Here is a 27,450-nt window from a genome sequence, read left to right on the forward strand (position 1 = left end):
CTCCATTCCAATTGGTCCACGTGGACAGCCGACATATTTCTATTTCTCCAAAGAACAAAAAGGCGGTGTTGAAGAAAGAAGCCGCCTCAAATTACAGAACGGCCCTTCCGAGATACAGAACCTCCTTGGTCAAAGTCGTAATTTCGTTTAGAAATTGGAAGAAGAGATATTTTAAAGGATCCAAAATATCTGGCTGAGGAGTCCACGCTGGCAATTAGGCAGTCCCGATCTGGTACCGGATATTGCACTTTTTCTCCGCTTTCGCTTGTTTAAAAAGAGCAACCAGGGAAACAATCTCAAGGGCGGTTTTCCCATTTTCGCCCTAACCAAACACCCCCTATCCCCCCCCCCCCCCCCCCCCCCCCCCCCCCCCGCCCTCTCTCTCTCTCTCTCCCTCTCCGAATCTTACGAAGGCTTCACCGAAATATCTTCTAACAGTTTTGTTTCTCTCTCTAGATTCCTCTTCTTACTCCACAATTCTCTCTGACTTCTGGTCCAGAACCGAAGTGTTTCTGATGGATTGGAATGTGGAAACCCTAGAGATTTGGTGGTGATTTGTGAATTGCTGCTGCTGTGGTGCTGTGATGGGAGAAGAAGTGAGGATGACTGAGTACGACGCCGGGAGCGGCGACGGCGGTGGAGGAGACGATGACCGGGTGCTGGAATGGGAGGTAGGGCTGCCGAGCGCCGATGATCTAACGCCGTTGTCGCAGGCGTTGATCCCGCCGGAACTGGCGTCGGCTTTCAGCATATCGCCGGAGCCACGCCGGAGTATGATGGACGTGAATCGCGCGTCGCAGAGCACGTTATCGAATATTCGAGGGCAATTGCAGGCGTTGTCGTCGTCAAATAATCTTAATTTCAAGTCGTTTAGCGAGGAACGGGCTAAGGATGGGTTAGTTGTGGAAGGCGACGAGGCGGATCTGACTAGGGAAGGCTCGGAATCGAGGAAGGTGAGAAGGACTGATAGCGGAGTGGAGGAGGCGGACTCGGCTTTGCGTGTGGAGAACGGCAACGATGATCCGTCGGCCAGGACTCTGAAGCGGCCGCGTCTGGTCTGGACTCCTCAGCTGCACAAGCGGTTTGTGGATGTTGTTGCGCACTTAGGTATAAAAAACGCGGTGCCAAAGACGATCATGCAGTTGATGAACGTCGAGGGCTTGACTCGCGAGAACGTGGCAAGTCATCTCCAGAAATACCGACTGTACTTGAAGAGAATGCAGGGATTGTCGAACGAGGGTCCGTCATCGTCCGATCATCTTTTCGCGTCCACACCTGTGCCGCAGAGCCTGAATGAGTCCGGGGGTAGCGTACACGGAAACGGGAACGGACACATGCCAATGCCGATGCCGATGCCTATTCCGATGCCTTACGCTCCGCAGATGATGCACGTGCCGGTTATGGGCATGACCCATGGCCATGGTCATATGGGGATGAATGTTGCCAATCCATCCACCCCGGGTCCCTATCACGGGTTCGAGTCGCATCCATACAATATGGTACAACACACAGATTTTTCTGGAAATAAGTTCGGCTCTGTTGCGTCCTATTATGTTACTCCTAACGATAAATAACATTTTGACGGGGAGGTGAGTTTTGATCGATTTATTTGAGTTTGTAATGCTTAAAATAGTTATTATCATCATTGATTTTTGTTCCTTGCGGGCCTATATGTGCTGATACAAATTAAGTATACGGGATTAATATTGGCTTCAATTGCGTTGGGATTGTGACCCGGTGAACACGTTAGGGCTCTGTTTAGATTAGTCAGGGATTCATATTTCTAGCTACCGGATTCTAGGAACTAGTTATTGGAACCTTTTGTTGGTGGCTGAATTGTATTGAATTTTTCAAGTTAATTGTGGAAAATCTCCACTGACCTTTTATTGCTTGAATCGACTAGTGAAGGAATGTTGGCTTCTAAAAAAATTGTGTTGTCTAGTGAACCATGTATACCTAAATTGCAATAGTTTGCTGGTACATAATAAGTGTGCTATTCATGGTTCACTTTTCTGTTGAGATCTTCATGTAGGTTACTATATGGATTTGTTCTGTTGTATTTAATCATACTCGTTATCCTTAATAATGTTATTTGTCCATTTTTGAGGAAAATTATGAAGCTTCAGAAAAAGGGAAGGAATAAAAACCCCAGTAGCTGTTCAACTCGGGCCAGAAAGGTTTTCATCTTTGTGTAGAGTTGTCTAATGTTCTAAGCTTTCTCAAAAGGATCTGATTGCTTTTTCTTATTCCTTGTTCTTTTATTTAGTTGATGATAATTAAAGTAGACTTGCAAAAAGACCCTGCAAAAATAGCCATGTCATTTGTTGTTGGATGAGACATTGAACCTTCAATTCTATAATTTAGGATGAACACTACAAATGTTTCTTTGCATGTGCATGCCCGTGGGTCTTGAGATTTAAGAAAGATAATAGAGGGAATGGAATAGCAATGGGTACTGCTTGGGTGCAGAGATGGGTGGTTTTAGGATCACTAATCCAATTTTTCTTTTTAATTCCTCTTTACTTAAAGGTTTTATGGGATGTAGCTAACCATTCGGTGTTTCTCACAGAAAACAAAGAATATAATATGAAGTAGTGGTGGTCAAAGATTCCTTGATTGGACAGTAGTGGTTTAATTTTTCAAATTGTTTAGTCACTCCAAACAGAACCTCAATTTTACTGATCTCTTATTCCCCCTTCTAGCGGACCTTAGCTTTCCAATATTTAGATTGGTATTCTTTCTCGTCTTCCATTCCACTTCCAATTGCCTGGCACAGTTGTTGTGATAAACTACAAGAAATTGACATTGTGATTGCATGATCATGCAGGTTTGCTTTAATGCATAAATAAGCTTGCTTGTAGCTGCATGTGGTAACTTCCAGTTTTTGTATCATGTGTTTGTTTTGTATTTTTTATGTGGCCATTGATAGAGATGATTGAAGAGCTAGAATTCATTGATTGACCCCCACCTAGTTGGATTAAGCCTTGATATGTTGTTGTCATTTTTTGTTTGTTTTGTATTTTTATACAGTGTGAGGTGCAACATGATTGCATAAATAAACTTTAAAATTCTCTGGAACTTCCTTGTTTGTATGTGAGGAAGGTTAGTCAATACTGCATTTCCAGCGTGCCCTTGATGCTAAATATTTGTTGCTGTGCTTGATAAATTTCATGATGATTCATAGCATTCAACAAATTTTGATTGAGGTTTACAGTTAAGCTGGGAGGATCTTTACACTGTACCTGACAGCCAAATGTGTCTTATGAGAAGTGTAGCGCATCAGTTTCACATATTCTAATTACAAGTGATCATCAGTTTGCTCTACAATCATCTGTTGCTAATGAGATAATAGATTGATGAATCATGATAATCTCTTAGCGATGACTGATTTATATGTTTTACTTTACTTGAAGCTGTTTTCTTTCAGCCTCCTTTGAGATTTTATCTGGGAGCATGACTAAAGTTGTAGTTTGAATATTTTCTGGGTGAGAATCACTTTGGGTTTTATGGTTAAAGATTCTTTTTCGTCAAATTCCTCAACTGAGGTTTGCAAATAGATTGATATTTTCACTTAACTTTCTTACTATAGCATCATTGCTTGCAAGAGCTGAGATTGAACACTAATCTAGGTTGTCATCTATACAGGCCAAGCTTTACTTATCCTCAGTTTCAGCCCTTTTACTGAATGTTTTGATGGCTTAGCCCTTTTTTTCTTTTTTTTAATGTTGACTACAATATCTACACACTGATTGTATACTTGCAGATTCTGTAATGCATAAACAAATTTGCTTGTGCCTTCATTTCATAGCTTCTGACTTCGAATTGATGTGAGTTTTTTTTTTTTTTTTTTGGGGGGGGGGGGGGGTGGTGGGGTTGCTATTCTTGGTTAATGTGTTTCTATTTCGTCTTTCTGTATTTTCTTGAAGTGGAGGCATAACATGATTTGCAGAACTCTGAATTCATTTGTGACATATTTTTGCATGACTAGAAGGTTGTTTCTGCTTGTTATTATGTTTCTGGCCTTTTTTGATGTTCTGTGCTTAATAAGTTCTGTATGATAACTAGTGGTAGCCATGGTACTCCACAAGTTTCAGTTTTATAAGCTGGAAAGAGCTTGCCTTCTAATCTATTCATGTATTCTTATTACGAGTGGTTATCATGGTTCTCTACAAGTATTGAGAAAATAAATCTTTCAATCATGATAATCTGTCAGCACTGGGGCAATTTGTTAGTAGTGGGAGTGAGTGAATTGGCAAACATTTCGGGTGAGGAATTGTTGGCTATTGGGGTTAGAGATTCTTGTTTGTCATCTAATTTCCTCAGTTGGGGTTGAATGAATTGAGTGCCTCTCATGAACAGCTTAAGTTTGGGATGCTTATCTTGTGGAATTTTTTCTTGAGGTGAGATTGAATGCTATGGATGGATTTGTCAAGTATGTGAGCCAAGTTTGTGCACTCACTCTGCCCATCTCTTTTGGTTCCCTTTTAATGACTTGGCACAATTTTCTTATATGACATTGCAGAATGTATACATTATGATTCCATAATCTTGCAGATATGCTTTATTGTGCTTCTTGCTGCATAATCTTGGCTGATCAGTTTTTTTTCCCTGACATTTGAAGCATAACATGATTTGCATTCATAAAACCTCAATGCACTTCCTTTTTTAAAAAGGTTGATTGTTGTGAATAAATTGAGCTGTTCATGAATAGCTTGGTTTGGCTAATAATCTCTTTGAATTTTTACAAGACCTGAGATTGAACACTATTTTGAGTTTATCAGCATCACAAGCCAGGCTTGGGCAACTCACCTCTTATATTTCCAAGATAGAATAAAATGCTTATTTGGATTGCCTCTGGTGGCCTTCTTAATTCAAACTCTAGTTTCATATCACAAAACACCATTCAGAATTCAAAAATAAGTAACCTTTAAATTTTATTTGCAAAATTGCAATTGTTTTCCCCAAGGTTCAAAGATCTTATTTCAAACATTAATTTCCAAAGTCTAGATACATGTGATTGATTTGAGGATTATGTCATTTTGGATGCTTAAATCTAGTTATGCGCGCATATAGTTACGGCATTGATCTGGTTGAAAACTAGGTTTTATTTCTTGAAGTGTCAATTTTACTGGGCCCCAAATCTGGTTGGACATTGAAGAGATCATCTGAGCCCCACCTTGGCTATATCAAGCTTACTCAAATATGAACTTAGCCTGAAGAGCCATTTCATTTGACAGAGCTGAGCTTCAATAGCTCCAGGCTTTACTTTGGTCTGTGCATATGAACCCTAATGATCAATAGTCAGTCCATCAAGTGGAAATTTCAAAATTTATGTCTAATTGTTTTTGCCTGCCTCATATTTGTAAGGTAGCATCATTTGTATTTTGTTGCAGGCTTTGGGTTGAGATTTATTTAGTATGAAATTCATCCATATATTAGCTATATTACTAATCTGGAAGTACACTAGCAACCAACAAATATCATGTCCTATGATGGCAGGTTTAGAAAACATTCACGGAGAGGCATCTTTATACACCCTTAAAAGTGATATTAGGAAGATGAGGATAATTTCGTCATTTACTTATGTTGCTCAATGAGAAATGTTTTTTTGGGGAAACTTATTATTAAGTATATTTTTGAGGGACTGAGAATAGCTGATGTGGAATGCAGAATTGAGGTTTTTTTTTTTTGTTGCTTTCAGTTAAATGTGCCTTGGTGTTTGCATAGGAGTTTCAGATTATATTTGTGTGGACTTATCATCAACTAGGAACTGGACCCACCGAATTTAGTGGATGTTCTTAGGCAATAATTTGAGACAAAATGAGTTGTTTTCCAGCACCATTTGGTATTGAAGTAGTATGGGGCTTCCTGTTTATTGTTTATGGTCTTTGGAAGGGAGAGCAAATCAAGTGTGTTCTTGATCCTCTTTTCGGTTAACAAATGGCTTTATCTCATGTATTGATGACTGCATGGAACCTTCTTTTTCAGCAGCAGGGAAAAAGTAAATTAGTTGCCTCATTTTGTTGCAGTACTTGCATTGCCTCTCATGGATTAGTATCTTTTCTGATTATATACTGTTTCCAGTTTTGTAAAGATGGAATGCAGAACCTGCCATATCATATATGTTCTACTAGACGTCCTCAAGTCATTAAAGTACATCCTTGACCTTTTCTTGATTTTATGCACGCTCATTTTTCAAGTATAAATATATGTAAAAACGGTTTTTATTTCTGCAGTTAAGCGAAGTCAATATGCAATCTCATTATTCCCCTGCTTGATACTTTTGATGTTGTGGTTGCTTTCCACAGCCTTTCTCTTGTAAAAGATATTTGTCCTGTTTGCAGAAGCTTGAAGTTGTTCAATTATGTATCTTGTCACATTTTTTTGTTTGCCTTCAGAAAATATGCTCCACTCTTTAAGAAAATCTCTGGCAAGTACTTGGTGTTCTGATCAATAGGCTTGAGTTTATTTGTGGGATTTCATAAATTATCCATCCTGTCTTACCTAATATGTCCGAAAAATATGCACGAAACTAGAAGACTGCTTTCCACCCTCTCTCCTTACATAACTTTGTAAAGTTTTCCCAACTTTTAGGATAGAGTGATAAAGATGCGACACCTTTTAACTGTCATTTGGTGAGGCATCCTAGATACAGAAAGGGTACTATGAAGGACTAATTTGTATAATAAGAACAAACATCATTTGGCAAGATTAAGCAAGATTCAATTTTAGTTTTTTATTTTGAATGCATCTGTTTCACGGTGCCATTATATCTTGTGGGGTATTTCTATCAAATTTTTGGCTAGGCAATGTTCTGGCAAACTTGCAGGAAATTGTTGCATGATAGGAGCAAACATCTTTCAGGCTAGGATATTTGACAAGCAAGCAGTTGATCCGTATGCTGGAAGGCATAGCATTGGTGATTCTCTCTTCCTGTACCATTATTGGGCTTTGATTACTTTCAATCATGCCCCTTGAATTTGTGTAGACACTCTGCTGTCCTTCACAAACAGGATGGTTGACAGCACGCATTTCTTTTTTCTCATATTAAACCACAATGGTTGGAGTCTATTCTTCATTATTCCTGTAGGTGAGTTGATCCAATTTTTGTATTTTGATGCAAGAGTGTTGTTCATGGAACTTATGTAAGGATCCATCTTGAGCTATATGGACAGGAGACCTGATTGTCAGTGTACCAGTACCGGACAGATCTTGGAGTTGTGTTATTCTTTCTACTAGATAAGTGGTAGTAAAGAAGAATATGACTTGAGGGATGAATGGATTCATGCCTCCACGCGTATATGTTATAGATGGTTTGGCATGTCTTGAAGTTGAAGTGAAAAGGAGGACTTTATCTAGACTTGAGGGATGAACCTTGTACAAGCTTACAACAACCTATCAAGCCTTCATCCCACTATGTGGGGTTGGCATTATGAATTATAGCTCGCCTGCCATTTTTAGCTATGCTTAGAAAGAAAAAAAATGTGTGTATCTACTAGTAGGTACAACTCATCTGAATGGTAAAAGAAGAAAGAGGCACTCTTCCATCAACCATGGAAATAGACAAATAATGATGTTTCCCACCTAAGCATGGCACTAATTTCACCACCTATGATGCTCCGATAATGCTAGAAAATTGCTATATAGTCATTCAGGCAAAAAACCTTTTAACATCTCAACCTATTCATGTCAGCCAACACCTTATCCTTCAAAATGCTCTCTGAATTTCTGAACCTCTAAATGGGGTTGCCTTCCCACTCCACCACAATTTTCCATTCAAAATGTCAATCCTAGAACCTTCATGCCATTAATGTCCTTATCTTTACACTGCCTATACTTAAAAATAATGGTGCTCTCCATTAGTCAGGCAATAATTGAATTTAAAAATGGTACAACTTTCATTTACCTTCCTCAGTGAGAAACAAATAATTAACCTGCAAGGGAAGACATGGACAAGGCCTGAGATAGGCAGGGTAATTGCAAGTTTTAATATTTTTGAATTGCTGATCACCAACTCTTCTAAAAGCTTAAGCTGTTTGATTAGAGAGAATGATGTTTTTATTGTTTATGTTTTTATTTTTATTCTCAACGTGCATGATGTTCTGAACCCTAAGATATGGTAAGCTTTTATTGGATAACTGGACAAAGCAAGTGTAACTATGTAAATGTTGGGTTGGTGGCAATTTTTTAACCCTATACACTTGATTACTCTGATACCATGTTAAATTACCATTTGTCTTAAAAGTTTAAGCTATTACCATTGAAAGTCCCCTTGCATGCAACTTGCACATGAGCATAGGTGTACTAACTAACATACACAAGAAAAACAAAAAATAACAATTACAAGTCATGGTTTTTTGATGTGATGAGTTTTACACTTGTTGTCGGCTATCTAATGCAACTCTCTTCTTTATCCAGGCTTGGGACTTGCTGTGAATAAGAGAATCACCTTCAACACTAAAGTTTTGAGGGAATTACTCAATCCACAGGACCTTCTGAAATTAGAGCTCTAAAGCCTATTAACTTATTGATCACTAAATTGTCTAAAAGCTTAAATTGTTAGAGAGGGGTGACTTAATATTTTATGGTGTTATTTTTACTTTCAACAAATGTAATTGGAAAGATTTAGATTTGCTTGAATGGTAGAGATGGAAACTTGCAGCTTGTCGTTTTTTCCTTTTTTCCTTTTTTTTATTTGGTAACTCTCCATCTTATCTAGTGTGCAATAGAAACTATAATAGCCAAAGGAAATTTTGCAAGCCAAATGTTTTGAGGTCTTTGCTGTGGTGGAATCTTGTTTTCTCAGTTGAGGTGTTATTGATTTAATTCCTTTGTTTGATTAGAGGATCAAAACTCTGATCCTTTACCATTTCATTACTCTCTCTGTTTGGTAGTTATGCTCGAAAACAATTTGATTGGCCTAGCAATGCAACATGATTGATCCGTCATCTTTTGAGCCTTTTGCATCTATGTTGTCTTTTTGAAAACATTCATTGCCTTGCTATAGTATCTTCTTGGTTGGTTGGTCTTTCTCCCTTTTTTAATTTGTCTTTTGCTTTTTAGTCTCTCTTGCTCTGCCAGTGTGCCCTTGTGAGGGAGGGGTTATATTTATACAGGCATAGGAACATTACGGCCTACCACTTGTTATCTAATGGGTGATGTTATTAGATAATTCTTCTGATTTGCACACTTGAGAGGCAATTGTCTCTTAATTTATCTTATTAGTTAGCATTTTTCCTTGGGGCACAGCCCTTTTGAGATTAGTTAAATAACAAGAAAAGGTGCAGATTTAGTTCACTGAATTAAGGAGGTCATGTGAGTACAATAGGAACAATACCAAGTCTTAATCCCAGAGTCACACTAGGTGTACCTGAATTCTAGCTTTTAACCGTCTCTATCATGGCCATATCTTTTGGAGGTCACAAGAGTGTTTTGATGAAATCAATAGAGGTAAGACCCTGTATACTACAGTAATGGAAATTCTGTGTGAAAAGATGGGAGGGCAAGCTCTCACTAGGATCTATAGAACAGAAAATTATGGAGCTGTGTTGAAACATTTTCAAATTTAGTAACTGCTTTTATACAGGGATGCAGCATATCATTATCTTCCAGAATTGAGGTAAAATGTTTAGTTCAAATTTTTTTATTTTTTATATGCCACTGATTTCAGGTGGTCAAGATCATGCTAGTGCAAGCAGAAACTGATATTAAAAAGAGTTGGTAATCTCAGGAACTACAAGCTGACACCAGAAATCAATTTTGATATCTCATAGGGATGAAATATGCACAATAGTGTTTATTGAGATGAGGGGTGTGAATTCCATATTAGTAATCATCCAACGATTCCTAAAAGAAAATTGTTTATTATTTATGACTTGGATTCTGTGGTCTTATGGTGCCCTGGCTTGCCATTATAATTCATGTGATACTAAGCATTTCTTTTTTGGTGAAGGTGGAGTGAATCATGTGCCAAATCAGAAGGACACTGATGCTGAGGAAAAATCATCCTTCATGGCTTCTTCCAAGCTGGTCTTACTTGCGTTACCGCTTAGGCTGAAAGAAGTATACTGCGCATTTATGAGCCACATTGCCTTTACTTTAGAAATGCGAAAATCCATGATTTTCAGTTTTTCCTTCTTAATAATGCGTACTTTTCTATCTGGAGTTGGGTGATATTGTGCTGACATATATGATTAGTCTCTAACAGCGAAAGGGATTCATGCCACATGTTTTATTATTATTATACTTTCGTAAAAAATATAGATATCTGAAAATTGTGGATAATACACAGGTCTTTTAGATGATTTCTTCTCTCTCTCTCTCTCTCCCATTTGCCCCTTGTAGGTCTTCCATTCTCATGCCCTTAAATCATTAATTTTCTGAAGTTAGTTCCACCAATATGGGTTAGATCCATTATTTGTTGCGCTTTAGAGTAATGGAGGATGCCGTTGGCAAGGTTCTAATCTAGATTTTTAATCTTTTGCTAGTTATGTCTTGCTACGAATTTACTTTGGTTCTGTATCCTAATTTGATACACTCGAGGTTGCTTCAAAATATTCTCTGGTTTTGTGTTCTAATCTGTTATACTATGTTCTCTTGCTGATGTTATTCTTCATTAAATCCTTTTCCGTAGCTGTTACAAATTCAGTAATGCCTGGTAAAATAGCCTTCTCCTTTATCAGTGTCTCCCAGAGGAGGATGGGGGGGGTTGTAAAACCTTACCTAAGCGAGGAGACTACTCACCCTAATGGCCCCAAAAAGGTAAGGAATACAGCTACGAAAGAGGAGTAACATGTTACATATGAAAAATGGGTTGTATTGTCACCACGACAAAGATTGTCGAATTCACCAGCTTGTCTACCTTTCCGTCTGACAGACCCGTTGATGTTCTCTTTTTTATTGGGAAATGATTGTGTACGCTCCCCATCTGAAGAAGATAATTACCCTCATCAAAGGAGTTCATCTGTCCATTTACTTAAACCACCACTCATCCGCCCCCGCCCCCCCCCCCCCCCCCCCCCCCCCCCCCCCCCCCACGCGCACGCGCGCGCGCACAAAAAAAAGGGCCACCACGGTGGTTGTGTATTGCAGTGTGGTGATTGGGTTGCGGTGGCAACTGCTACGGAGGGTCTGGAATGATAGAATTATGATGGAATTATGTTAGATGTATATTATTTTTATATATTTTGAGTTACACAAAGAAATATTATAATTAAAATACCTCTTATCTTCATGTGTTTCACATGTATTTATGCGGCTTATGAGAGATTTTTTTATTATTGGTATATCTTTGCGTAGTTTAAGGTGTACTATATAAAAATGTGTATCAATAGTATTTTTCGGAATGATATTGGCATATATGTTAATCTTGATTTTTGTTTAATAATGGTTTAAGATAATTAAAGAACTAAAATGAAATGAGATCAATGTAATACTGGGAATTTCAATTTTGGGTTAAATAAAATAGTGAAGTGTTACTCTATGACATGAGACAAATTTGACTGGAAAAATATCGTTTAAATTTTAGGCAATTTGTGGTATTATGTATTATTTGCTTAACCTAATTGAGGGTAGTGTAATTTACCCATGTTTTAATAATATATATTTATTATGTGATTAAACTTGATCGTTGACTAGTATTAGTATAATTTACTTCATCCAAAAAAAGTATTAATCTAATTTAAATTTGTACTGTTTTTTTGTTTTTGCCGAAATTTATTTGTAGTGTTTTTGATGTGTTATTATCAGAATTTTAATCTATCCCCTATTGTTGCAGATTCACGTATGCTGTTATAATAATGTTAAAATAAGCCTGTTAATAGAAATCTAAGCATAGATAAGGAAATTGAACATTAGGAACAGCAAGAATGATAATGAAATTGTATCTCGAATCCAAATGCATGCGGGTGTACAGGCATTTATGTCGAGCTTTTTCCACAACAGACGGGCAATTAAAGCACGTTGAATTAGGCAATTAAATCAAGTTTTAATCCATTATTATACGGACTTATTATGTATAGAGATGACTTCTGGTATGAATTACACAGAATGGCCAACTAAAAAGTAAAATAATAATAATAATAATCAAATGGAGGTCATTTCGGAGGAGAGATCCGAACAAATAAAAATTGGTGCGACTTGGGAAGATAATTCACCAGGAAACAAAATAGTTGGCATCCAACAAACAAAAAGGAAATTGTTTGAATGCTTCTCTTTTATGTTAGAAGATACCCTCCATTCAAATGCACTTTTTGAGAATTTTCTCTTTATTCATCTTAGCCTTGCAGCAGTTCCCCAACATGGTCACCACCAGGCACCCAAAGGCCTTTCTTGTTCCATTCAACATGTCCTCACCTCTATGCTCCACATCCTCATTCTTCAACTCCCAAGCAAACAAAATTTCATCTTGCTCTTGCAGCCAAGGTCGGTCTAGTCTAGATGATGAATTGCTTGGAAGCTTGCTTTTCTCCTACAGCCATACTAGGTGGCTTCAATCCAACTGCATCCTGGATACTTCCTGACCTTCCTCCTCTTCATCATCTTCTTCACTCTCGTAACGTTTCCCCAATTCCCAGCATCTGCATACAAGTTCGACAACAACAGACTGCTCCCCGGGCTATCCGGCTCAAATTCGCGCAGATGCTTAGCTGCTATTTCAGCCAAATCTATATTCCCATGCTGTCTACACGCTCCTAAAAGTGCCCCCCACACGAATAAATCGGCCCCAATTGGCATCATCTTGATCAAATCATAAGCCTCACTGAGCTTCCCTGCTCTGCCAAGAAGATCCACCATGCAAGCATAATGCTCTGACCTTGCTCTGATCCCGAACTTACAATGCATCACATGGAACAGTTTCTCTCCCACTTCAACCATTCCTGCATGGCTACATGCAGTGAGGGCTGCTGTGAAAGTCAAGTGATCTAGTTTCTCACCCGCCTCTAACATCTGGTTGAAAAGCTCGATTGCTTTGTTGCTATACCCATGATTTGCATATCCAAAGATCATGGAATTCCAAGTCACTGTGTTCCTCTCAGGCATGTTATAGAACAATGTGCTTGCTTCATATATAAAGCCACATTTTGCATACATGTCAACCAGCGCACTCCTCACGAAGATATCTTCTTCGACTCTGGCTACCACTGCATACCCATGAATCTCCCGCCCCCGCCTGAAATCCGCCATTGCCGCGCACGCTGATAACAGACTACTAATTGTCGCCGAACTCGGGTAGATGCAAAGCTGCAACATCTGCTTAAATGCATCAAAAGCCTTGTCATTTTGAAAGTTCTGTACAAGCCCGGAAATGACTGATGTCCAAGACACCACATCAGGCTCAACTCCACTGGCTTGCATTAACTGAAACATCTCAGAGACCATTGAATCATCAGCAGCTTGTGAAAAGCCTGCAATCAGTGTGTTCCATGTTATGACATTGGGCTTCACTCCCGCTGCTTGCATCTTCTCAACCAAACACAACGCTTCCTTAACAAAGCCGTGCTGAACATAGCCCGAGACCATGGCGTTCAATGCCACCACATCGCTCTCCTCCATCAGGTCAAACACCCGCCTGGCCTTTTCAATTTGTCTGCACTTGGAATACATATCTATCAATGCGCTGTTTACAAAAGCATCAGAATGGAACTTGTGTTTGAGAATCACAGCATGTATCTTCTCCCCTGTGCGTTGCTCAGGGAGATGTCCACAGGCTTTGAGAATGCTGGGGAGAACAAACTTGTTGGGGCTTACACGTTCTCTCTGCATGTCACAGAACACATCCATGGCCTCCTGGTGAAAGCCATTGCGGGCGTAGGCGCCGATTAGGACGATCCATCGGCGGACGTTTGCGTGGGGAATTTTATCGAACAGTTTCCGGGCGTCAGATAACCGTGCGCATTCTGTGTAGAAGGTTATGAGCTTGGAGGCGAAATGGGTCAAACGAGCTAATCCATTCACGATCAGTCGAGCATGTAATGCCCTCCCTGATGGCAACGCCCGATGCCGAGTATAGACTTCTATGAGCTTGGTGTAAAGGTCGGAAGATGACTCTAAAGCCATCTATTCCATCCTCAAGTCCACAAGATCATTGCCTTCTAATTCATCAATACACTGTGTGTTACCCATTTCTATAAAAGCCTCTAATCTCTCCAAATACTTCACCTTCGTCAACGCCATCAGTTCTCAAACTGTGACTATTGTTCAAACACCAGTCAATCTATGAGGAATTACATCAAACAGCTTGCGTGTTATATTACAATTAGAATATATAGAAGGGAAACATGGGCATTTCAGTAAAATCACACGAGAATCGATCCGAAGTTTTGAAGCCGTTGATTGCAGTTCGATTTCAGTGGATTAGGCCAAGGCCACATCATAATACGTCGATGGAATCTGTGGCTGCAAGACCAGAGGGCATTGCTTCATGAACATGCATGGATGTGCTTTGTCTCTAAAGGGAATCGAACTTTTCTCTGTTTCTCATCCGGATTCGAAGCAAGCTCATCGCGGTCTTCCCTATCTGGATAACCGAGCAAATTCGTCAACACCCATTTGCAGAATCGCCTATGGAGGCAATTCCGGCCTACTTCTATATTCACCGCCGAGCTTCTTAACAGGTTTCAGAAATCGCAACAAGAAGAGAAGAAATTTTTGCACTGTTGTGAAGTCCAGTCGCCGAGAGTCTCCCTACGAAGTGTTGGGCGTTTCCCCCTCTGCAACTCCCGATGAGATCAAGAAAGCTTATCGGAAGCTTGCTCTGAAGTACCATCCTGATGTTAATAAAGAGGTATGGAGTATTCCACAATCTCCAATTACTTTGTTTGATATAAAATGAAAATACTTGACTTTGTTTGCTGTTTGCTGTTTGATGGTGTGATTAAAGATTATCGAATGTACCTAACCTGGGCTCATCAAAATCTTTATCTAGTTTCCATTGATTGACTGAAAGGTCCAAATACTCGGAAGATACCAATCCAATTGTCTTACACTGTGTTTGGTCTAGTAATCAACCGATTTGCAGAATTCATTGCCATTGTTGGTTTGTTTTCCCTAAAATTTGCAAAAATTAGCAAATTGCAAGATCGGCTTCATTTGAGTTTACAATTCTATCTTGTTGTATGGCTTACTTTATTGGTTTTGGACAAGGGGATGATTGATAGGCCTTCTGAAGATAGAGGTTCGATCAAATCTAAATCTGTGCTTGAACACACTGACTCGAGTCACTTTACTCTGGTTTCTCTCGTTTTCCCATCTAGGTGATGTGTAAATCTACTGTTTAAAGGTTCCATGTTGCTTCTTGAGTATCATTTTGATGATTAATGTATGGTGAAATATTAGATAGAATAAATCTTCTTATGAATCCAAGGACCACCACCTAGTGGGATTAGGCTTGATTGTTGTTGTTGATGTTATCAATCCAAGGACTAATTATAGCAGCCTGAGAAATTTTTGTAGACTGTATATTTGAATTTACAATGTATAGCTGAAAGGACCACTGGATTGGATGTCAACATAGAGAAATTAGACAGATCATACATGATTATATCAACTAAAGGGAAAAAATCCTTTTCTTACAACATATCAAGCCCCTATCTCACTATGTGGGATTGACTACATAAATTCTAGCTTGCTAGTCATTTCTATCTATGATCTTGTTCTCCATAAGGCTCTCAGAACTCATATCACACCTGAGGGTCTTTCATTTATTGGTCTTCCTCTACCTCTCTTACTAGAGTAGATACACATTCCATTCCTTCAATTCTCTTCATAGGGTATTACTCTCCTTTGCACATAAACAAACATCTTTATCGTGTTTCAGTCATCTTATTTTTAATAGGAGCCACTGCAACCTTATTACACATAACCTCATTTATAATTTTATTTTTTCCTATATGCCAGCACATCCATCTTAACATATCTCCATTATGCTCATATTTTGCATATGTTGGTATTTTACTACCCAACATTTTTTATCATATAGCAAACCTGGTCTTATAGTTGGCTTACAAAATTTTTTTTTTAGCTTTAACAAAATCTTACCATCACATAAAATGCTAGGTGCATTTTTCCATTTTAACCATCCCGCATAATTCTATTGCCGTCCTCATTCTCCCCATCTTTTGGATGAATGATCCAAGATATTTGAACTAATCTTTTCTTAGTGTGACCTGGTCTTCCAATTTTACCATCACATCATTCTAACTTATATTATAACTAAACTTGCATTCCATTTATTTGATTTTCAATCTGCTTAACTTAAAACCTCTAGATTCAAAAGTGTTCCTCCATATTTTGAGCTTAGTATTGGGGCATTTTTCTTAATATGTTTAGTGACTTTATCCATTACTAGGGCAAATAGGTAAGGACTTAGAACAACTCTTGATGTAATCCAATTGTAATTAGGAAAGTCCTAGTATCTCCTCTATGTGTTCTAACATGTGTGTCTACTCCTTGATCCATGTCCATGTCTTTAATAGCCCACATATATGCAATTCAAACTCCTTTCTTCTCTAAACCCTCCCCAAGACTCATCCAGGAAATTTTTCATATGCTTTTTCTAAATCTATAAACATGATATGTAAATTATTTTATCTCTATATCTTTTCATTATGTGACTCAACATTTATATAGCTTTTATTGTTGATCTACCAGTACTAGACATGAAACCAAATTGATTTCAAACACCTTGGTTTCTCTCCTTAATCTTTGCCCAATCATTCTCTTCCAAAGTTTCACAGTATGGTTCATTAGCTTGATTTCTCTTATAGGTTCCACAACTTTAAACATCTCCTTTATTCTTGTAAATTGGCACTAAAGTGCTTTTCCTCCACTTGCATGGCCTCCTTTTTTACTTAAAGATCACATTAAAGAATTCCATTAATCAAAAAATGTTTTTCTCTCCCATGCGTTTCTATGCTTCTATCAGTATCTTATCTGGTCCAACTATTTTTACTATTCTTCATCTTTTTTATGCTTGCTTTATTTTACTTGGACATATACATCCATAGAACATGTAATTCTTGTTTTTTTTAAAGTTATTAAGATGTCTCGACATAACACTCGTTTCTCCACCTTCATTGAATAATTTTGAGAAATACTCTTTCCACCTCTCTTTATTCGCCCCCTCATTTACTAGTACTCTTTGATTTTAATCTTATATATGCACTTCACTTTGGCTCAAATCCCTTGTTTTTCTTTCTTTTGTTTTAGCTAGTTTATATATATGTTCTTCATCTTGTGAAAACATATTGTAATTGCTTCTGTTTAATAATTTTTTAAACAAGAATGATTGAAATAGATGCTGAGGAAGTGCTGCTACATTTTCTTGCGATTCTAAATGATAGGGAATGTAGTCTCCCAAAATTCAACCCTGTCCCCTGGTCAATATTAAATGCATCACTGTTATATGTATGTTAACACTGCAACTTTCACTTGGTTGAATTTGGATTGAACATTTCAAATTCTTGGGGTATAGGCAAATGCTCAGGAGAAATTTATGAGGATAAAGCATGCATACAATACGTTGCTGAACTCTGAATCTCGAAGGAGATATGAATCTGGAAATCGCTCATCTGATTATTCATATTCAACTGCTGGAAGAAACCAAAGCAGGAATACTCAAGATGAAGAAGAGTTCTATGGCCTTGGTAACTTTTTGGTCTTTTTCTATTGTCATGTATCTTTATATGTGATGTGCTTTGAAGAGAACCCAAAGAAATAATTCACTGAAACTGAATTCAAATTCCCACTTCAATTCGATTACAAGAAAAACTGGGTGTTCGAGAGGCCCTTAACTCTCCCTAAGACTCAATATAAGAATAATCTCTACCTCCCTCCACTTCTTCCCCCTCTACATATTCTTCCGTCCCTCCTCCTCAACAGAAATCTGTTACGCACCTGCTGGGTTGTTACCCAACCCAGCGATTTCCCTTCTCTATCCCTTATGCACATGGCTAGCTGTTATGCTAGCCAGCCCATTTACACCCCTACCCCTGCCCCTTGGACCTTCTTTGATAAGTCAAGTGAATCGGGAGGCCTAACATTACTTCCCCCCCCCCCCCCCCCCCCCTCACCTTGTCCTCAAGGTGGAAAAATGGAAATTGCTGCTGGAAAAAAAAAGAAAACAATATAGGCCTATTCGAGAGGGCCTTCTCTCCCAAAACTTCTTTAGAATTTTCTCCATTCCAGTCAAATATGATTTAATCACCACTCATTTCTGGGGTTGATAGACTACAGTGAAATCTTCAGGGGCTGCTTTGCCATAGACTCCAAACTGGAAACTCAACAACCAGTAAGGTGGTTGTCCCACTCATGCTGGCCACTGTTTTGGCCATTTAGATCCTCATTCTGTTTCAGCAACAGGAATTCTGTGCATGCATGCTTGCAGTGGCACATTGCAGGCTGCATTAGGGTCATTAGATTCTTGACAAACGAGAGGCTCATTTTGTGCTCTTTCTTCACAGCACTCATTTGTAATAGGTTTTTGATTTACAATAATTCCCATTCCAATCACTACATCCCTAGTATATACAACTTCCCAGCACCTTGACTTTGTCAGTTGTTTCATGGCTTGCCAAATCTCAACCTCATCATGAAGTTCGCCCAAATACCCATCATTATTTAAGATCTTTGGGTCTATACCATTGGGCTCCACAACAGAATGCAAATTGAGCCTTTGACTTCTAGAAATATGCTGCTCTTCCACCATCATGACCTGCTTGGACGAGGCACCCACCCCCCTATGATGGTGAGAACAGATGGGGGGGCCCTCCATTATCAACCAACCCCGTGTGAAATCTCTAAGAAATCGGGGTAAGAATCAAACCAGCTTCCCAGATAACATGGACCATTGATGGCGCCCCAATCATCGGTAAGATGCTCTCCTTGGATGTCACCGGATCGACAGTCCTTGGCATTTTAAACAGACCAATCGTCGGCTGCCCTTCTACCTTGCCGGTGAACTCTTAGCGGCACTTCCACCATCTCACCCTCCTTAATCGCATCCCCCCAGCTCGTCCGACTTCTTTACCGTGCCTTTTTGCGTGGACCCTAAGCAATTCCTTAGCAACCCCTTTAGCTCTTCCCAGCTTCTCACTTTTCGACTCTGTTGCTCCCACTGGAACCATAAAAGTGCAACACCTTCCAAACACAACGTTGTTGTGTCCATCTTCTCTTCGTCAGTCAGCCCATTCACCACAAAGTACCTATCGACTTGGAATAGCCAACCTTCAAGATCTTCGCCTTCAAAGAGGGGCATCTCCAACCGTCGCCCTCGGATCTCCGGCCGCCAACCCCCCTCGGAACCCCCTACTTCAGCTTGCCACACTCCTATTTCCGATGTCGCCTCGGAATCCTGTAGGAATTTCGGAGGCTAGTCTCCCAACTCCTCCTTATTCTTCCTCTCCCATTCCTGCTCTTCCCACCTCATTCTCATCCAAGCGAATTGTTCCAGCAAGCTCATTACCTTCTTCTCCACCGATTGAACCTCACTCCTCATGACATCAATTCCCCGTTGCATTCCTTCCATCCTCCCTTCCAATTCACCTACTTGGTCCGTCAAGTTGACCATTAGGATCGATGATGCTCTAATACCAAATTGATGAGAACCCAAAGAAATAATTCACTGAAACTGAATTCAAATTCCCACTTCAATTTGATTACAAGAAAAACTGGCGTTCGAGAGGCCCTTAACTCTCCTTAAGACTCAATACAAGAATAATCTCTACCTCCCTCCACTTCTTCCCCCTCTACACATTGTTCCGCCCCTCCTCAACAGAAATCTGTTACGCACCTGCTGGGTTGTTGCACAACCTAGCGATTTCCCTTCTCTACCCCTTACGCACATGGCTGGCTGTTATGCCAGCCAGCCCATTTACACCCCTGCCCCTACCCCTACCCCTACCCCTTAGACCTTCTTTGATAAGTCAAGTGAACCGGGGCCTAACATACTTCTCCTTCAATGTTCACTATTTCTCAGTAACGAGTCGATTTTCTGAGAGTACTACATGCCTCGTGACCAGAACAGCATCTTGGAAATGTAACATTTTCGGAAGGATAAAGCGGTTGCTTGTCTTAGTTTTTTGGACCACCAAAATGGTAAGACCATCGTTTGCATAAGCTCCCAGATTGTGATCCTTGGAGCAGACATGTAAAAGTGTACCTTTAAATGCAGAATAATCCTGATTTTTTTATGCAAATGAAATTATTGAAGGCGTTAGGGCGCCATTGATTGCACTAATTGCAATGAATTCCTTTTGTGTGTGTATTAACATCCAAAACTCCAAAATCTGGACGTGCAGTATATTTTACTCTTCTCCGGGAGAATGATTTTTCTTACTTGTGTTCTTATATTAACGGCTTCATCCTGCAGGTAACTTTTTGAGGGATGTCCAAATAACAATAGGTAGAATTGTTGCATCCACAAGTGCCACAAAGTTAAACTTGGATCATTTTCCAGTCTTGTGCAGCATTTTGATCTATATACGTGCTTGTACAATACCGACCTTGTTGTGCTGCTGAGGTTTTGATTTACTGGTCCAGGGGACTTCTTTAGGGATCTTCAAGAAGAATTCAAGAACTGGGAGGCCAGCGCTGCTTCACAAGGAAAGCCAAAGAGCCTATGGGAGGAATTGGCGGTGAGATTTAGTTCAGTTTTTTGAGTTAGCGTATATGAGAGAGATATGGTCTGAAAAAGTGAATGTGCTTCACAGGAAATTGGCGAAGAATTTGTAGAATTCTTGGAGAAAGAACTGAGCATTGATGCGGAGGAAAAATCAGAGGAGGAAGACAACGCAGTTAGAAGTTACGGAACAGAGACAAGTGGAAGTGGGCGTCAAACTGAAGCCACCAGGGGAGGCACTGGCAGCATTGAACAAGACATTGATGAGATTGAAGCCACACTTGCTAAATTGAAAAAGGAATTAGGTCTGTGAAGGAAAATGCACGTTTTCTATTTGTTAAGAGAGCCCGCCAACTTACTCCTCGTATTCAATTCAATGGCAAAGAAGGGCAAGCTGGAATTTCACATTTCTTAACTCTGCTCTCTTCCAAGGCCTTGCTAACATTCCTCCTCCCCAGGGTCAAGTTCAGACTGCCATTTTGCTCTTGCAGGACTGGTAATCACAGTTCATGGTAGATTGTTTTCTTTGAAAGGCCTTTGTTTTTATTTTATTTTTTTCTCTTTAAGCGTTCTTTACTTAAACACAGCAGCTGGACGGATGAAAAAAGGAGCTATTTATTGTTTGAGATTATGATTTTGTAATGAAATATCTGTGGAGTCAAAATCTACAAAGCTTTTGTTTAGCAGTTGATCAATGTAAAAGAAAAACGCAAGAATACACATGCGAGTAGCTTGCTCTCTAATGAGGCATCATCCTACTGGACCTATCAGAGCTCATTGCTTTGGCGGAAGGAAAACCCTTTGGAACATAATTCATGATCATTAAAGGTACAAATTCTTGTTCAAAATACGTTAAGCCAACACAGAAGAATAGCTGTTTGAACGTGAAAGTGTATCCTCCGCGTAACTAGCTATGCAACTCAACACTATTATAGAATTAGCAACCACATGAGGGTAATTCATTTGCGTGTGAAAATGCACCCTCCATGCAACCAGGAGAGAGGGGTCAGGCGACTTTCAGGCATAATAAAAATGCATCGTATTTAAACATCATAAATTCATAATGATTGTATCAACATCATCATAATACCATTAAATCAACCCAACCTGTAGACACCATAATATTTTGAGGGAGCGGGAAACTTACTGCAAAACTCTTAGCCCAACAGAGACAAATGTTCCTCCGTTCACCGTGTCGCATGACAGAATAAAAGGTTAAAAAAGGAATAATAACAAAAGGATCATAACAATAATATAAAATTATTGGGGAAATCGATTCACTAGAAACAAACTGCCAAAAGCATGGAACCCCAGTAAAACATCTCTGTAGTCCAGAACAACTCAGCTTGGGAGCCAGATATATATTAGCTTCAAGAACCCTTCTGAAATCCAATGTGTTGAATATACCTAGCAAAATTTTGCAACTTTTATTGCATCTAAAATCTCTCGCCAAATCTGAAGAAAATGGCACCAGTCCCAGAGTTGTGATCAACAGCATATTCTGCTCGCACTAGACCTAGCTTGACCCCAACGCCATATGAGGAACCGTGACCCACTCTCCTATAGACCTCAGTTGGGTTACCCTTTACATCCTTTGAACTTCCTAAATCATTTCCGTGTTCTGCAAATGCAAATACGTGTGTGTTTCTCACAGGTACCCTCAACTCAGCAGCAAGCTGCAGTAAGCATTAAAAAGAAATGTTAATACAAAACAAACAGCACGGGCTTTTTTGTGTGTGTGTGCTGGGGGGGAGGGGAGGGGGTAATTTGACTAGAAAGATCGCTCTTATAATCAGATGTTCTGTTATGAACTACATTCATATCATTAATCTTCAGCAAGTCCTATACCTCAAGAATATTCCTGGCTGCACCGATCTCTCCCATGTTGTAACCCCTTACTGAATAAGGCCCGCCAAGTGTAAAAGCATCATAACTAGGAAGATCTCCCACACAACCACCATAATGGCCATGAAGTACCAGCACAGGTGGTGGTGGTTGACCAGCACCTTCCTCCATTTGCCTTAGTTGGATAAATTTTGTCACTGTTAGTTGGTGGCGGTTAAAAAATGGAAACTTGCTGCCAATGCCAAGTCCTTGGTCAAGCTGCAATACAGTAAGAAGGATATGGATTATTGAGGTTTAAGAGAATATAGATAGATTTTCAAATGAAAAACAAAGCGAAGGATTCTGCTTCAAGTTATTATATTGAAATCGACTACATTTTTCTTTTACAAGAAAAATGATATTAAACAAAAGAATGCCTATAAATGGACAAACCCCATAGTTATTTGCTACATTCTAGATGTAAACATTGTAATTACTGAATCTGCTCAACAGACACAGAGGACCCAGAACACTATAATAGTGCTCTTAAGCTTGGCAGCACGTTAATACAAGGAAAAGAAGAAGATGAGGAATAAAAACACTACTACGGAGCTTTTAAGCTCAGCAGAGCATCTCAGTACCAAGAAAAGAAGAAATCTTTGACGTTACAGCAGCACTCTAAAGCTCGGTAGAGCACATCAACAGTGCTCTTATGTACAACTAAAAGCCTGTTACCATGATGTCTCACCTAAAAAATTGCTTTCTTGTGTGAGGGAAAGCCTGTTACAACTAAAAGCCTGTTACCATGATGTCTCACCTAAAAAATTGCTTTCTGGTGTGAGGGAAAGTCACTTGTTGTATGTAGATGCATAAAGCAGACACCTAAATAGTGTTTAAGAAATAACTTTTTTCATCATGTACATAAATGACACAAAACTTTAACTCTTCACAATAAGGACATAAAATTTCTTAAGAACCACCCAAAACCAAGGTTAACAGTTGCAGACCAGAAATCAAGTAATCAACCAGTTAATTTCATTCCCCTTTTTCTTTAAAAGGCAAGGATATGTCATGGAAAAGTAAATATTTTGGAAGCAGGAACACATAAAACCTTCATACTACAGGCATTGAATATGTTCAACAAAGGTAATGAACTCCTGAATTGGGGTGACCTCTCTAACAGTGAATTATGTTAAGGAACTAAGATGATAATTCTAAGATTTAAGATTTATAATAGAATATGTCATCTAAATTATCAAATAGCAGATATAATAGAACAACATAGGCTTCCAAGACACACCTGGAATACATTTCTCTCACCAACTATCGCTCCATTTACAAACTTGGTGTTATCACGTGTAATATTTGCCTGAGCAAATGCCATTCGGTCAACACCAGTGCCACTTAGTGTAGTTGGAGGTCCATCAGCACTAATGCCTCCACTTGGCAGTACCCTCTGACCATTTGGAGAAATATGACTGCTTTCATCACGTGTTGTTATCTCTTCCATGACAAGCCCATAAGTGAATTTGCTTTGACGAGTAAAATTCTGCAAGGAAAGCATCAGAGGAGATGTTTACTTCAGATGCTTAGCTTCACGTGTAAAATTAACACCAGTGAGACTGAAAGCCATTGGTGCAGTCTACCTCTGTAATATTAGCTTTCAAACCAGCACGATCAACCCAAATAGGGGGAACTTCATCCACCCCTGGACCACCAGTGAAGACTGGACTCAGTTTCCTACTGTTAAAGCAGCTTGCACGGAAGGTGCGGTTGCGAGGATTATATACACCATCTAAATAAGGATGGACATACTCCAGCTTGAAAGAAAGATCATCCTGCAGAACAAATAGCCACATGATTAGGATGGAAATTTTTTAAAAGATGAGGGGTTAATCTCTTTGTATTTCAGTTTTCAATTTTGAATTCATTTTTAATTTTGTGTTTTGAGTATCTGTTTTGAGATTGCTGAAAACGCATTCTTTTTGTCTGTAATGTTTTTTGAGTTTTTTAAATTTTGAGCGTGTTTGTGATGAAAATAACCAAAATGACTTTTTATTTTGAATTTTCTTTACAAATTTTTTCTTGTTCTCGAAAAGGCATTTTTGAAAATATGAAAGTAAATATGTTTTCACTGTTTTGGAAAGCTGAAAATTGAAAACAGCTTGAAAACAACAAAGAAAACAAGACCTAACGCTCCTCAAATGTGTAAATCATGCTTAAAACAAAACTATTTAGTAAAACTAAATTTACCTGAGGATTGAGGAAGTTGCTAGTGGTTACTGAACCAAGAATGGACCTGTTCAACCCTTGCAGGTTCCGATGCTCAAAGGAAACAGTTCCACCAGGAAGGATGGAAGCCTGAAGCACATGGTAAATAAAAGGAAACGGCACTTGGTTAGTTAACCCATTATACAAGGTTCAACAAAAAGTCAAATTAACAGTATAATTCACAAACCAGTGTAGGACGGCCTCCTCGTCCAGGAACGATACTCCATTCGGTACTAACTTCAGCTGACTTCTGTTCTAGTTCCTTGAGCTTAATCTCCACAATAATTCCTCCCTCATTCTTCTCATCAGGCCTTGGATTAACTTCAATGTTGGAAAACAAAGCTAGTGAGTTTATGTTCCTCAGAGCTTGTTTCCCTGCTTCTATGTTGAACACATTCCCTTGTCGAAGCTGCAGAAAGAGTACATATTTTCCAATCAAATAAAAGAACCACCCCTAGTGACCCATATAGATAATAACATGCCTAACCAAATAAATTTCTAGCAAAAAACATAAGATGAAAATTAACAAAGCGAATTCAAGAACTTGCCAACACAAAGTACACAGAAAGCAAACGCATCACCTGTTTGGGCAACTCGCGTCTCACAACTGAAAGTTGGGTGTTCCCTTCACACACATTTCCAAGCTTATCCTGGAACTGGATAACCAACTGAGTGATATCTCCTTCCACGACCTCGCAAACAACCTCCTTAGTGTTCAAGTTCCCGAAATTCACAACCTGTGCACAGGCGTACCCCTCGTCGTGGTACCACTTCTGAACACGGTCTCGGATCTTCTGCAACAGCCGGGCACTCACCTTCCCTTGATCCCTCAACATCTTCATCACCTCCCTGTGCACCGCCGTTGGCAACAAACAGGGCCTCGCCCTCTCAATTCTCCTCCTATAGTCCTTTTCCTGACTCCTGAAGTATTCCAATTTCTCCTTTTCAGTCATGTCTGGATCCATTTCTATCGGCTTCGACTGGGGCATCAGGCCCACATTGATGCACCTAAACCTATCAGCTGATTGCCACGTACTCTCCGTGAACGATATCGTGATTCCAATTGTCCCATCTGGATTGGTCTTGCCTTCAAGATCAACCTTTTCGAACATCCCGCAAGTAGCGAGGGTCTCAAGCTCTTTCTGGAGCTGCGCTTTGGTGTAAACTCCTCCGGGACGGAGCGAGACCATCTCGAAGAAGGAGTCCTCCGTGCCGACGGTGGCCCACCGGCGGCGGTCGAAGAACAATATCTCCGAGACCTTGTATTTCTTGAAGCCACTGAGTTTGTTGAGCTGGACTACAATGTTAGCCGGCAAGCCATGAGAGTCCCATTCCTGCGACTCCTCGTCCCTCGCAATCGCCGCCGGAGAGAACAACCTCGACCAGAAACCGCCGCCTCCGCCCTGACCATCGCCGCCGCCACCTCCACCTCCGCCTGTTCCGCCGGGGCCATTTCCGATGACAGAAAGGGAGGACGAAGACGCTAGGTGGAAGATGATGCCAGTGGCTGCGGAGACGGCCAGAGTTTTGGCGACGGAGACGAGGGATTTGGGAGGCGTGGACTTTATGGGTTTAGGGTTTTGCGACGAGGAATGGGCGGAGTGGTCGCATTTGACGGCGACGGAAAAACGGTTGGCGGAAGCATTATAGGCGGCGGCAGGGGCTAATTTGCGGCGGGAAGGAAGCGACGGAGTGAGATTCAGAGTGAAAATGTGGCCCGGCGCGGCCATTGGCGATAAGAGAGGGGGAGAGAGAGAGATTCAGGGGGTAATGCAGTTAGGTCTTGCTTGGTCGACATCCACAATGCTTTTATAAATCCTACTTATATAGATTTTTTTTATAAATTTATGTAAAAAAAAATAACAATAAATAATAATCAAACATTTTTAAATCAAGTCTATACTTAAATTTTATATTTATATTTTTTATTTATGAAAAATAAAATATGAGCAATGAAATGAAATAACATTTAACCAAAAAACTGTTTACACATAAAGTAATGTTAATTATTACTTATATCAATAATGATTAATGATTAAATATTAATAAATATATTTATTTATTAATATTTAATTTTTTAAGAGAAAATAGGAAAATGTTATAATGCATGAGGATGCTTCGAGGATGTAGTTTCGACATTTTCAAAATGGTTTTTGTATCAAAATGCAAAAAAATACTAAAAAAAAATAGTTTCTAGATTGTTTTTACAATTTTGAAAATATTTTTTATATTAAATTTAAATTCAATGGATATTTAAAAAATATTTAATGTTATTGAGTTAATTTTACAATATACACAAACTAATATATATAAGATGATAACAAAAACTATTCTAGAAAATAAGTTATTCGGCCCCCACGGGCATGGCACAGTAGCAAAGTACTTGTTTCACATAAAGTATTGAGATCGAATCAGTGTGGCGACTTGAAGAGCAAAATTATTGCTGGAAGACATCATTTAGCTGGAAGACAAGTCTCATATAGACTACCTCGAATATCCAGCTTTGAGTGTGTATAAATTGTGACCGCATCCGAATTTACTCGGGAAGTGCGGGGGAAAGGTTATCCGCCCCTGGAGATTAATCATGCGAAGTTCGAACACCCTAAGTGAATAAAAAAAAAAGAAGCTATTATAAAAAATAATTAATATACAATATTATATACTATAATTAGGGAAAATATCCAACAATCATGGGATTTTCTTTAAGACTCCTCCCCCTTCAAGTTAGGGGTAAATGT

General features: G+C 39.4%; 4 protein-coding genes across 20 annotated transcripts; 2 read left to right on the plus strand and 2 right to left on the minus strand.

Moving 5' to 3' along the window:
• Positions 1-295: 295 nt before the first annotated feature.
• Positions 296-10,584, plus strand: LOC127793357 (transcription factor PCL1). Of its 15 annotated transcripts, none has more exons than XR_008021381.1 (4): positions 296-2,177; positions 6,085-6,153; positions 6,830-6,919; positions 8,419-10,467. XR_008021381.1 is itself a non-coding variant. In XM_052324159.1 (2 exons), exon 1 carries the CDS (start codon positions 585-587, stop codon positions 1,572-1,574), a length of 990 nt encoding a protein of 329 aa, XP_052180119.1. In that variant the 5' UTR covers positions 296-584; the 3' UTR covers positions 1,575-1,589; positions 6,830-10,584. The 15 variants fall into 15 exon arrangements, 5 of the variants coding, with proteins under 5 accessions (XP_052180119.1, XP_052180120.1, XP_052180118.1 ...); XR_008021415.1 differs by having other exon boundaries at positions 9,953-10,467; XR_008021365.1 differs by having other exon boundaries at positions 296-1,589; positions 6,830-10,584.
• A 1,391-nt stretch (positions 10,585-11,975) lies between these two features.
• On the minus strand, positions 11,976-14,058 carry LOC127793341 (pentatricopeptide repeat-containing protein At5g59600). Its single transcript, XM_052324157.1, has one exon. The coding sequence runs from the start codon at positions 14,056-14,058 to the stop codon at positions 12,481-12,483; it is 1,578 nt and encodes a 525-aa protein (XP_052180117.1). The 3' UTR covers positions 11,976-12,480.
• Positions 14,059-14,422: 364 nt separating this feature from the next.
• LOC127793450 (uncharacterized) lies at positions 14,423-21,312 on the plus strand. 3 transcript variants are annotated; one of them, XM_052324182.1, is made up of 5 exons: positions 14,423-14,785; positions 17,474-17,645; positions 20,369-20,401; positions 20,539-20,633; positions 20,709-21,312. In XM_052324182.1, exons 1-5 carry the CDS (start codon positions 14,423-14,425, stop codon positions 20,928-20,930), a joined length of 885 nt encoding a protein of 294 aa, XP_052180142.1. In that variant the 3' UTR covers positions 20,931-21,312. The 3 variants fall into 3 exon arrangements, with proteins under 3 accessions (XP_052180142.1, XP_052180156.1, XP_052180150.1); XM_052324196.1 differs by lacking the exon at positions 20,369-20,401 and adding an exon at positions 19,976-20,094 and having other exon boundaries at positions 20,709-20,874; XM_052324190.1 differs by lacking the exon at positions 20,369-20,401.
• On the minus strand, positions 20,958-26,503 carry LOC127793325 (protein TOC75-3, chloroplastic). The gene is made up of 7 exons (XM_052324156.1): positions 25,294-26,503; positions 24,900-25,121; positions 24,695-24,802; positions 24,088-24,279; positions 23,742-23,990; positions 22,466-22,720; positions 20,958-22,293 (listed from the first exon to the last, which is right to left on the minus strand). The coding sequence occupies exons 1-7, from the start codon at positions 26,440-26,442 to the stop codon at positions 22,054-22,056; spliced, it is 2,415 nt and encodes an 804-aa protein (XP_052180116.1). The 5' UTR covers positions 26,443-26,503; the 3' UTR covers positions 20,958-22,053.
• Between the last annotated feature and the right edge of the window lie 947 nt (positions 26,504-27,450).

The sequence above is a fragment of the Diospyros lotus genome, chromosome 1 (genome assembly GCF_014633365.1).
Source record: "Diospyros lotus cultivar Yz01 chromosome 1, ASM1463336v1, whole genome shotgun sequence".
Taxonomy (NCBI): Eukaryota; Viridiplantae; Streptophyta; class Magnoliopsida; order Ericales; family Ebenaceae; genus Diospyros; species Diospyros lotus.